Source organism: Myripristis murdjan, chromosome 14 (genome assembly GCF_902150065.1).
Source record: "Myripristis murdjan chromosome 14, fMyrMur1.1, whole genome shotgun sequence".
NCBI classification, from domain to species: Eukaryota; Metazoa; Chordata; class Actinopteri; order Holocentriformes; family Holocentridae; genus Myripristis; species Myripristis murdjan.
In genome coordinates this window covers 32,937,007-32,949,463 of record NC_043993.1, presented here as the reverse complement: position 1 = coordinate 32,949,463, position 12,457 = coordinate 32,937,007, and the positions used below count along the sequence as shown (strand labels likewise).

Below are 12,457 nucleotides of genomic sequence, written 5' to 3'. Positions count from 1 at the left end.
TAGATTGTGCAGGTGTGTATAATCTGCGCCTAGTAGTTTTACCTCTAGGTGGCAGCAAAACGCCTCGCCGCAGAGTCTGTCCTGCCGAAAATAAACAACGAGAAGAAGACGCAGCCCTCGCCAGGGTCCGTAGATGTCTGCTCAGCTAAATCCGGCGAGTCGCCTCCTGCGGTGTCGCCGCGTTATCTCGCCTCAGGGAACGCCCAGTCCCCAAACCAGCCCTTACTATGGAAGCCGACTTTTTTTTACAGACCGTGCTGAGCGCCCACGGCTAAAGAAGAAGAAGAAGACGGTGATGCTGACAGCGACGGCGTGAGAGCGGAAGTCTGCGGAGAAAAACTTGTCGCGCACCGTGTGTTGGCGAGGCTTGGGCTCATCTTGTGCAGCTTGGATTGAGGAGCCCCGAGGAGTGTGTGTGTGCGTGTGTGAGTGTGTGTGTGCGCCAACTCGCAAGGTGCTTCGGCAGGCAGGTAAGGTGCACGGCATTATAATGAGCGAGAAACCATGCTAACCAGTGTAGCCCTGCCACCAGAGTCAGCGTCTAAATTTTGTGGAAAAAAGACGCACGTCGAGATGTTTTAACAACCGCGACAGGCTTGACTGATTCATGTAAATGTCTGAAGTGACTGTTTGGTGGCTCGTCTTCCGGCTTGGTGTTTCAGCTCCCATTTTGTAGGAAAGGCGTTTAATAAACAGGGCGGTGGTGCTCTAGCTTTGTGAGCTAAATCCTCCGACGGAGAGCCGTGCGCACCGCCGCCGCGCCGCGCCGCGCCGGGGCTCGGCACAAGATGCGCCCCGCCGGCTGAGGAGCGAGAGCCGGACGCAAAAGGAGAACAGCACCCCAAACTCTGCTTTCTTCTGCTGAGTGATGTGGCCATTTTGAAAGTTAACAAGCCCAGGGAAAGCAAACGTCTGTGTACTGACCCCCCCCCTGTCACTCTCAGATTCAAAAGAGTCATTTAAACCTCCAGAAAATTCTGTTTTTACTCAGGTTCATGTGTCAGATACTGTATGTGTCTTGTTGACTTTCTGAGCAGCTGTGTTTCATCAGTGGGAATCATGTTTTCTCCTCCCAAATGTCCCATTAACTGTCACACTACTACAGGTGTGGTTATGTGGTGTGAGGTTAGGGCCCTAAAGCACAAGGAAGTTTCTCGTTTCTCACTGTCACCCAAAACAGCTAACGCAAATGTGTGTAAAATGTTGATATTTCTTATATGTTTTATACAGCTTAAAAAAAAAAAAAGCCTGGGGTCAAATAAACCCAAAAGAAACACTGATGCATATTGTTCCCACTGTTGCCATTTAATTAGATACAGTCATGACATATGAAGCAAAAAAAAAAAAACCAAAAAAAACTTGACTCCAAAGATAATAGGAGGGTTAAGTATACAGACAGTGAACAGATTTAATTAGGTTTGCTCATTTAATGACACAACATGAAGGAATAGTGGCTCTTACAAATCAAAGTGAGAGGTAACTTGTCTTGTCACTGTGCTGGATGTTGTGGTTGTTTTAATGATTTGCTTGTGTGTCGATTTGCTTGTGTGTAATTTGATGCCTTGGAGAGGCCAAAGACAAATTTCCACTAAGGTGGACAACAAAGTCAATCTAATCTAATTGATGGGAGATTTGAGTGGATTAGGAAACAAGAAATATGTATCTTATTGTGAGTAAGTGGTGAATCTTGAATTTGACTTTTTTTTTTTTAACCTCTCTGTGCTGTCATGCACAACAGGCGCCCATCTGTCCGTAACCTTCCTGTTTCATTTACAGCCCAGCCATCGTTTTTGAAACTTTGAGTGCAGACGAAAGATTTTTGTCTCTTTTCAGATGTTAACATTTTCGTTTAGATGCTGCGGTCATTTCAGTGGGAATGACTCCAGCTCACAGTTGGTTCAGTGTCTGTGAATGACCTGCAGACACACACACAAACTCACACTCACATTCTCACACACACCACACTGTGCAAAAATTGACACTGTGTGAAATAAACTTTATTCACCTTTATTAGAAACTGAAAAGCCATTGAGCTGAATGTCTAAGTCAAAATAACAAATATCGAAATAAATATATAACAAATTCTGGATCAATAAAAATCCAGTGCAGAATAATTAATGAATTAATAAGTAATTAACTAGTAATTAATAAATAAATCTGGACTGAAAAACAAACTGTAAACAAACCTAGTATGTAAAATAACTCCCCTCAAAATTGAGAAGTCAGGAAGCCTGATATTATAATGGAGGAATCCGAATCTGTCTGCAGTGTTGAGCTTTATTGTAGGAATAATTTCACTACATCATTTTGGACTTTTGCAGAATTAATTTAATTCATGTATAAGATTGTTTTATTGTCATTAACAGCACTTAAATTCATTTTATTCATATATTAATTCATATGTGAAGCACTGAGGTTATTTACTCATGTCCTTTTTGCCTAAGGACAAAGTATTTTTTGTGTAAGGTTATTGGAGCAAAGTTCCACCGATACTGAGGGCTTGTAAAGCGTCCTAACGATGCCGATTAATCGTGCAAACGAATTAACTGATCGCCCTCTAGTTTGCATCGTCTGTATATTTTATGCCATGTGCAGTCTGAAAATGTTTTGTTTTTAAAGTCAGCTAAAATTAATTTATGACACATGGTATATTAATTAACATTTTTTTGCCATACAAAAATTGATGTTTAAGGCCATGCTTGGCAGGATGAAGAGGTTTTTTTTTTTTTTTTTTTTTTTTTTTTTTTGAGTTTTATGGAGGATCCCCATCAGCTAACTGTCTCAGGACAGTTGCTAGTCTTCCTGGGGTCCCATCTTTATTAACAATAATTTCAGAGAAACATGCGTGACAAATGCAACACAGCCATACAATACAACACAAACCACAAACTAACAACTGAAAATAAAAAATAAACATAACAACAACACAACCAACAACAGCTAACAGCAACTCAGATTCAACATATATTGAAAAAAACAAACAAACAAAAAAAAAACAGATATCTAAATGAGTACTAAATGAGTGAAGATAATAGTAATAATAATAATAATAATAATAATAATAATAATAATAGGCCCAATAATATCGTCATAATGTTTTAAGTCAAGGCCACATTATTCCTGTGTAAGCAAATACAATTTTAATTTCTTTTTGAACAATGTTGTGTTGCTGTCTGAAGTCAAAAATCCTGGCAGTGAGTTCCATGCCACCGTAGCCCTATAATTTACTGTTTTCCTCATAGAGTTTGTTCTACCATGGGGTAAAAGAAACCGTGATGACTGTCGTGTGGAACGATGTTCTTGTGAGAACAATGAAAGCCTTTGAGAGAGTATTTAGGGGTTATTTGTTTTGATAACATTTTTCACATAACATACCAGAGAATAATGCAGTCTGCCCCTTACACTCAACCAAGCCAACTCATTATTCATTGTCCTTACCCTGGCTCTGTATGGACAGTTGGCTACGATTTTATCAATTTGACCGTTCCAAGACATTTGATCATCAGTTGTTATTCCTAATAATTTAACGTCTTAAATCAGCATGAGGGTTAGAGGCCATGAAAGATGAGTGTGTGAACCCGCTTGTGCATTAGTGATGAACAGACAGAACAGAGCCCTGCACCAGCAGCTACACGCCTGGGCTTTGCTCTCAGTCAAGTGGCTGCTGCACTGATTGATTTCCAGGAGCTGGCCGCAGTGTGTGTGTGTGTGTGTGTGTGTGTGTGTGTGGCTGCTTAGACTGTGAGTGTTTGGAGGTTTCATCAGCACACACTGGGCTACAGGAAGATGTTTAGAGTGGCAGCAGCAGTTACTGTTGTTTATCACCCGGCAGTGGCATAAAGAGGAGGCGCTGTCTAAACAGTGATGTTGAACTGCCAGCTCGCTTAGTGATTCAAACACTCAAACAACAGGGTCGGCTAAAGTCATATAATCAGATAAATTCAGCCATAAAAATGTAAATAAAGGAGGAAATAATTAGATCACGCTTGGCAGATATAAACACAGTCTACAGTAATCGCAGTAATTCCTTTGGACATACAAATTGCTGATGAACGTTGGGTTAGGTATGGGATGATGAAATAATTGCAATTCATGTAATTATCCCAATAATCATCAAAATAGGCAGCACCAATACACACTGGAATCACTTTACCTTACATTTTGTTGAAAACTTTTTTTTTTTTTTTTAACTTGCATCACGGATCAGACATGCTTTTTTTTTTGGTGAACGTCCTTTTTAGTGAAAAACAAGGACAGATTCAGGCTCTGGCCAACATTTAAATGCACGACTGCAGGTTCGTGGGCTACCCAGCTTTCTCGAGTCACTTATGTGAGGATCTTCACAATTCGCCTAATTTATGATTATCTTGGTAATGGAAATTCACCACGGTCAGGTTTTCATGAGTGTTTTTTAGTACGATAAAATCCTGTATCGTCTCATCGCTAGGTGAGGGTTAACTGAATGTGGAGGAAGTGCACCTGCATGTGGACAGTCCTCTGTGAATGTTCACTTAAAACCACAGGAATGGGCACCAGGAGAAAGCCTTTGTCAAGTCACTCCAGTGTTTTACAGGCAGCAGCTGCGTCTCTTCACTTTACATGAGGCTGCTTTCACACTTTGTTCCAAATCAGGGGCTAAAAATTATTAAATGGTTATATTTGTCCTTTGGTTTGTGGTCACACGTCATCATTGGTCAGAAATGTTAACCGGAAGGACCGGCCTCTTTGTTTTCCCTATGGAGAGATGGGTAAACAACATCCGCATACCTCAGCTCTGTTCTGAGCTTTGGAGATTGACAGCTTTCTATTACATTTCCACACAACTGAACTGTTCTCATGTTACATTACGAGGGAAACGGTGAGATGTTTTGATTGGCTGAGATGATTGTGTCTCCAGGGTTCAATGGGAAGTGAGCCAAGACCTTTCCTTTCCCTTTCTCGGCGATCTCAGCCCGCTTGTCTTTTCCCGCGTCCGAGTGAGATCGCTGTGTTCACATACACTACTCACAAAAAGTTAGGGATATTTGGCTTTTGGGTGAAATTTATGGAAAATATAAAATGTTCACGCTACAGTGATATTATATCATGAAAGTAGGGCATTTAAGTAGAAGCATACACTGGGGATTTCCTCATCTCAAACAATTTCTTGAAACAAAAGCCAACAACAGTGGTGGATATACCACAACAAAAAATGTCAGTGTCAATAACTTGTCATGTGCCCTTGAGCATCAATTACAGCTTGACAACGACGTCTCATGCTGTTCACAAGTCGACTTATTGTCTGCTGAGGCATGGCATCCCACTCTTCTTGAAGGGCGGCCCTCAGGACATTGAGGTTCTGGGGTACAGAGCTCCGAGCCTCTACACGGCGACTCAGCTGATCCCATAGGTTTTCTATGGGATGCAGGTCTGAGAAAGTGCAGGCCACTCCATTTGAGGTACCCCAGTCTCCAGCAGCCGTTCCCTAATGATACGACCTCGATGAGCTGGAGCATCAAACACCTGATGTGAATTTTGCCGTTAAACTCCTTGTTAGAGAACAGCAACTTGTGCAAAAAGTACTGAAACACTGAACAGTTGGACATGTGCATTCAAAAGTTTACAGAAGGTCACATTAAGTTCACCTGTAAAGGTTAGAATGCATTTTAGGTTCATCCTGAAATTTCACCCGAAAGCCGAATATCCCTAACTTTTTGTGAGTAGTGTATGCCCAAATGAACAGCTGCTCCAAATGAGCCGGGTGTGAAAGCAGCCTAAGTTTGCATTTTGATTGATTTGAGTCTATTAAGCAACTCTGTATAACTGCAGAGTTAACCTAAATGAACAAAGCTAATGATTGTCTGTGCAGTTACCGGTTTGTCTGGTCTGTTTTGATTTTCAGTAACACCGTCCTCTAACGAGAGAGCTCGCAACTCGTCAAAGTTTGTGTTGCACAGCATCCAGAACGACAGAGTTGCACCCTTTGAGCTCACGCTGTCTTTCTAGCAGAGTTCACAGCTGTGCTTTGCAGTAGAGCAGAAGAATGAAGTCTAGTGTCTGCAGCTTCCACTGTGCAGTTGAGCGCTGACTCCCCTGTCCCTCCCTCACAGCCTCCAGGTGCCATGAGCAGTGAGCTGAATGTGCCCATGGGCTCCCCGACCCCGGGCGGGGCGGATCGTGTCCCTGATGGCGGGGGGATGGACTACAGGGACTGGGTACGCCGCAGTTACCTGGAGCTGGTGAGCTCCAACCACCACTCGGTGCAGGCCTTGTCCTGGAGGAAGCTGTACCTGAGCCGGGCCAAGCTGAAGGCGTCCAGCAGGACGTCGGCGCTCCTCTCCGGCTTCGCCATGGTGAGTCACGCTCGGCCACATGGCGAGCCTCAGCGCCCTGCAGGCTGTCTGCACGTCCTCTCACACAGCCTGAACAAGACTCCTCTGTTCCTCAGCTGTTAATGTGCTGCATGTAGCAATTAGAAACCTGGTTTGTATGTTTTTTTGCAGATTTATTTTAAAATGTCACTTTAATGCAACTCTAAAATAAGATAAAGGTATGAGCTGGTTGTTTACGTTGAACGATAGGCAGACTGTAGAGTAAGCCGGTGAAAGAAACTAAACACCATCAGTAGCTGAGCTGAAAGATGTCAGTGGGATGGGAGGTGGTGTTGACAGGCCAGGGTTAACCCTCTGAATCCCAGCAGCCTGTGGGTCTGTTTTTTTATTTTGTAAGCTTTATTAAACCCTGTGAACAATATTCACTGTATTACTTTAATATCCTTAGATTTTGTTTTGTCAGAGAGAAGCAGGTGGTTTTTTTTTTTTCTTCTTCTTTTAATTATTTGATTTTGTTAGATCTGTTGTGTTGAGGATTTAAAAGTTTTGCTTCTCTGGTGAAACTGTAGACATTTTCCAAGGAGGAAGCAGGAAAAAGGCCCTCCCTTTCTGCCAGACGTCTATAAATAGCGTGTGATCCTGGCTGATGAACAGAGCTGATATGGCTGACAGTATGGGCTCGCATGGTTCTCCGCTGCAGAGATAGCTGACATGACAAAGGCATGGGGGAGGAGTGTGTGTGTGTGTGTGTGAGATTAAAATAATTTTCTAGGGCCTGTAGTAATCTGTGGTACACGTCGCCCATTAAACAGTCAAATTGGCAAAACTCTCAAAGTGAGTTTGTATTTTTGTAAATCTCTGCAGCTGGTTAGTCCAGATGTCCGGTCTGTAAGCTGCTCTTTTCTCGACACACCAGATCGAGTTTGATACAAGTACTTTACTCTGTATTTGAAGTATTTTACTCTCTGGTCGGGCCGGCTTTTAACAAAAATTCTGACATTCTGTTTGGGGTCAGGTCGGTCTTGGTCAGATATGCTATGCTCCCATCTTGAGTCGGTTTCAGACTAAAATATGCGGCTCGATCTGCACTCTACTGCTGGTCCTGGTCCAGTGGAGTTGATTAAGTTGCTTATTTTTAAGAACGTTAGCTGGGGTGAAGTGAACTGCACATGGTCTAACTGTGTCTTTGGTGTGTTTCAGGTGGCTATGGTGGAGGTGCAGCTGGAGATGCAGTATAACTACCCCCGCGTGCTGCTCATAGCCTTCAGCGTTTGCACCACGGTGCTGGTGGCCGTGCACCTGTTCGCCCTGCTGATCAGCACCTGCATCCTGCCCAACGTGGAGGCCGTCAGCAACATCCACAACCTCAACTCTGTCAGCGAGTCGCCGCACGAGAGAATGCACCACTACATCGAGCTGGCCTGGGGCTTCTCCACGGCCCTGGGCATCCTGCTGTTCCTGGCCGAGGTGGTGCTCCTGTGCTGGATCAAGTTCCTGCCCGTGGACTCCGGAGGGGCCAACCAGGTGGCCCTGGCGGCCGCCGAGCTGGCCTTGGCCTCCATGAACTGCAGCTCCACCTCGTCGAGCGGCTCGGCGAAGCCTCCGAGGCCGTCGCCGGTGCCGCAGCACAGCGGCTGGCAGGCGGCGCTGGCCTCCACCATCATCATGGTGCCGGTGGGCGTGATCTTCGTGGTGTTCACCATCCACTTCTATCGCTCTCTGGTGCGCCACAAGACGGAGAGGCACCACCAGGAGATCGAGGAACTGCACAAGATCAAGGTGCAGCTGGACGGCCATGAAAGAGGCCTGCAGGCTGTGTGATGTCTGTGTGACATGACCGGCCCACCGGGAGCTTTAAGAACTTGCCTTTGTATCCTCTATTTATCAAGCTCTCTTTCTGCTGGGACGTTTGTTCTGGTTATCATCAAAGCCTTGCTCAGACTCTGAGGCAGCGAGCCTCCAAACTCCTCTCTCGACAGGAAACAAGGTCAACAAGTGTCAGACTTCTTATTTATTGTTACAGTACGGATGCTTTACAGGATTTATGTACCGGACGTTCTTGCCTGGGACTTAGATCTAGGATTTCTGTGGGTTGCTTGATCTAAAGGAGGTGGCTAATGTAAAAGAGTTTACAGATTTAAGGGCTATTCTGTTTTGTTTCTGCCATTTTTTTTTTGCCATCTCTGTATTATCATGGAGGATGTGGTGAAACCCAGACAGAGAATGTCAAACCTCACCTTTCCTGCTTCACAATCACATCAGGGTTCTACTTCTCAGCAAACGGAGCTCGTCGTAAGCTCGCCTGACGCGTTTTCAGTGGCTGCCATCCACATCGTGTCAGTCACAAAGTGAAATCTCGTCTGTTGGGCCAAAAGGAAACCCAGACGTGTGAGTGGCTGTCGACGGCTGATGAGTTCAGCCACCGGCAGACAAACGTGGCCCTGCACACATCAGACCAGTTTCTCTGGTTGCTCCGCTCTTGAGCGCTCATCCGCTGACATGTTGATGGTTTTGCTTGCAGTGAGAAGCAGTACAGTTTACACACACACACACACACACACACCCATGTGCCGCTGTGTTTGGGGCCATGCAGAGCAGCATGGGAAATAACCATCGGCAAAAAGCCTCGTTGGCAGGTAATCAACTCCCATTTGTGGCTCCAAGCCTGAGTGAGGAACACCGGATGACATTGCATTTTTATGGCCGAGATCCCCACACAAGCCTTAAAACTAAACATCTTCTGCCTTCAGCTAGCGATTTGTTTTTCTCGTCGAGACCACAGCTGGTGTTTGCATTTCAGTTTACTTTGAAAGACTCTTTGACTCCTCTCACATCTTTCACACGAAGACCTCTGCATCTCAGATGATACAGTTTTGTTGATGGTAGTGCAGACAGACGAGGTTTAAGATGGTTGGATGTGCTGTTACCTTTTCAAAAAATAAAGCTCTCAGTAGAAGCAGTCATTAGATATTCAACACACTGATTGCTTCTGAATGTATGGAACCGAAACATCAGTGTGTTCCTGTCCAAATATTTTTGGAGCTCACTGCTCCCTTAATGAACGTTACTTTTTTTTTTAACTCACTTGTAACCTAAAGGTGATGCTACAACAGCAAATATCGGTTGCAGACTTTACAAACAAAGTGTAAACATTTTTGTAAGAGGCTGTAAAGGAGAACAGTTAATGAATATTTTGTTGAAACGGAGCGAGCACAGCCAAATGTAGTGACTAGCTGAAACGTTTGAGTTTGGTTTAGCGGGGTTAAGTGCTGACATGCTCAGCTCAGACGGTGTTGGCAGTTCCTTGGACTCGGTCTGAATGTTTTTGTTCTGTTGAAAAGGGAAAATGTAAGAACCTGTCATAACATTCCAAATAAGACGGCTGACCAAAGTGCTGCCGGTCTGCTCGCGCTTCCCCGAGGAGACAAAAGTGCACTTGTAGTTTAGTTCTGTCATGAGCGTCGGGGGCTGTCACCACAAAACGTCTCGTGTTGTCATATGTGTTTGTGGATTTGTGCTTTTTGAATTAGTACGCAGGTCGGTTCTGTTGTATCGTGAAAATTACAGCCTGCAAACAACCTGCAAAAATAAATGAATAAATTTCTTCACTGTGCCTACAAGTTGAATCGGCTCACTGTGTTGTCGCTTCTTCACAGCAGCACAGACGTTATGCAAAAGAAGGTATTTTCAGAATAAGAGCAGAGCTAAAGGGTATATTATTCGCAACACAACGAGGCAATGCCATTGTAAAGCTATTAGTTAATAATAAAGTACATTCATAATTTATTGGTTAAAGTTGTGGATAATATACTTAAACCCTTTCAAACCTGCAAAATCACTTGCTTTCTTTCAGAAGCATGGGAAATAAGACAATGAGCGAACTAGCAAGAAAGGATCTTAATATTAGTAAAAAATAAAAAATAAAAAATTAACACTGGAAAAAAAAAAAACGGAAAATTGGCAAAAAAAAAAATGCAAGAATTACAATAAAGTGAGAAAATTGGCAAAAAAAAAAAAAAAATTACAAGAATTACAATAAAATGATCAGAATAGTAACCCAGAAAAAGAAAAAAAGAAAACTGCCAATAAGCAAAAAATGACTAAAACAAAAAATTTAAAATTGAATCATAAGTTTTAAATATTTTAGTTGTAGATTTTTATTTTTTATATTTTTAACCAATAATCATAAAATTAGCACAAAATTTGTAAAAAAAAAAAAAAAAAGGTCAAAGATTACAAGAAAATTACCACACAGTAAATGACAAAGTGATTTTTTTCTCTCAAAGGATGACACAGCTTTTAAAAATAAAAGCCCCCCCACAGGTTGCTGGGTTTGGAGGAGTGAACTGCGGCGCGGGCGGGACGGGACAGGAAGCTGCGCCCCTCCACTCGGCTGCTCCCTCTGAAAAGCTGCAGCCTGAAACCGGACAGAGGAACGGAGGCAGGAGGCGCCGGCACGCAGCTGAGAGCCGTGTCTGATCATTTTAAGGGACATTCAGCATCTTTTTTTATAGAATTTATTAAAGTTATTTCAAGTATATTAATCAGTTGTAGAGGCTTTTGCAGCCCCTCAACTTAACTAAAATAAAATGTCCAGTCAGAGGCCTTATATTTGTTTTTAAACCTCTGAACTGATTTTTTTTTTTTTTTTTTTTTTTTTTTTTTTAATTTTGGGGGATTTTTTTTTTCTTATTTTATAGTTTTTGTTTGTTTTAGTAATTTTGTGGGAACTAATTTAATTAAAAAAATTATAATAAGTATGCCTATAGGCTTATGGCTATTCTCCATTTTATGCTGCTAATGTTTGGTCTTTTTTTTTTTAAATCAAATTTTCTTTCGATACTTATGCAGAAATTTTTGTGTTTTTTGTTGCTGCTATTTTGTGGCAATTTAATTATTCTTTATTTTAAATTTAAATTACTTAAGTTTTTGAGAGAAATAGAAATATATTTGCTGAGGTTTCAAAGTGTCACACAAGCAAGTCATTTGCATTTCCTTTGCAAACACTTCATTAATACTTAAAAGCAGGTTTTGATTTTCTGTACAAACAGAAAATGAATGTAAGTAGCAGCGATACACAAACAAAACGGCTCGGCCACACCTGCAGCATTTCTACTTTTTTTTGTTTTGTTCTGTTTTGTTTCTCTCTGTCTCACTGCTGGTGCCATCAGGAGGACAAAACCTCCTCACTGCAGCCGACATCCTGGATTTATAATTTCTGAACTGTCGGGCTGCCATAACCAAGTCAATGTATTTGTTTCACCTTTAATTAGCTGGAGAGGGTTGACTGAGGACACATTATTTATACTGTCGCACACGGAGCACACGGACTCGAGCGACAGACTGAAATGAAATACTGATGAATGAAACGTTAAAAGCTTAAAGAGGCAGGAACAGATTCGCTGCCCCGCGGCTCAAAATGACCACAGCCTCATGTATCATGCATCTGTGGAGCGCTCACAGCGTTGTTGGATTTTGTCCATTAAACTTGCTCATAATTGCAGATGATCATATTGTGGAGTTGAAGATAAGACTTAAAAGGGATAGTTCACTCATTTTGAAAAATGGTACAGCTGTTCTGTAGGACAGTAGAGGTGCTGTCTTCCTCTCATTGTTAGTGAGTGCTGGATACTCCAAATGCTAACTTTTAGCCTCCTGCCATTGAGACAGACTTCTCCCCAGCTAATACTATTAAAAATAACCGCTTTAATCCAGGTTGATGATGTGTAGTATATTTTTAAACCACCCAAACTGGCATAAAAAATGTTAACTAACCTCCTCAATCCACTCAAAAAAGGTGTAACATCACTTTAAAGGTGTTGCTTTCTAAAAATAAAACCGACAAGTGAGTACCGAGTGCACATGGATGATAGTTTTGCTCAAATTACTATTAATATATATATATATACTACTACTAATTTAGGTGGTAAAAAATCTGCTGCACATCATCAAACTCAAACATTAATAGTTTGAGTGGATTAAGGTGGTTATTTTTAATAGTGTTAGCTGGGGGGAAATCCACTTCAATGGCAGGAGGCTAACAGTTAGCATGTGGAGCATCCAGCCAGCATCCAGCACTCAGTAACAATGAGAGGAAGACAACACCACTACTGTCCTACAGAACAGCTAGGAAAGAAGTGAAATAA

The 12,457-nt window shown here is 42.5% G+C and overlaps 1 protein-coding gene across 2 annotated transcripts; it reads left to right on the top strand.

Moving 5' to 3' along the window:
• The first annotated feature begins 104 nt into the window (after positions 1 to 104).
• orai2 (ORAI calcium release-activated calcium modulator 2) lies at positions 105 to 9,937 on the top strand. Of its 2 annotated transcripts, none has more exons than XM_030068829.1 (3): positions 105 to 471; positions 6,087 to 6,332; positions 7,512 to 9,937. In XM_030068829.1, the coding sequence occupies exons 2-3, from the start codon at positions 6,102 to 6,104 to the stop codon at positions 8,130 to 8,132; spliced, it is 852 nt and encodes a 283-aa protein (XP_029924689.1). In that variant the 5' UTR covers positions 105 to 471; positions 6,087 to 6,101; the 3' UTR covers positions 8,133 to 9,937. The 2 variants fall into 2 exon arrangements, with proteins under 2 accessions (XP_029924689.1, XP_029924688.1); XM_030068828.1 differs by having other exon boundaries at positions 106 to 470; positions 6,090 to 6,332.
• The last annotated feature ends 2,520 nt before the right edge of the window (positions 9,938 to 12,457 follow it).

Excerpts from the sequence above, each read along its gene's own strand:
- orai2 (XM_030068829.1), top strand. The coding sequence starts at position 6,102 with ATGAGCAGTGAGCTGAATGTGCCCATGGGCTCCCCGACCCCGGGCGGG. Across the intron at positions 6,333-7,511 it reads TCCTCTCCGGCTTCGCCATG|GTGGCTATGGTGGAGGTGCA; the intron begins GTGAGTCACGCT and ends GGTGTGTTTCAG.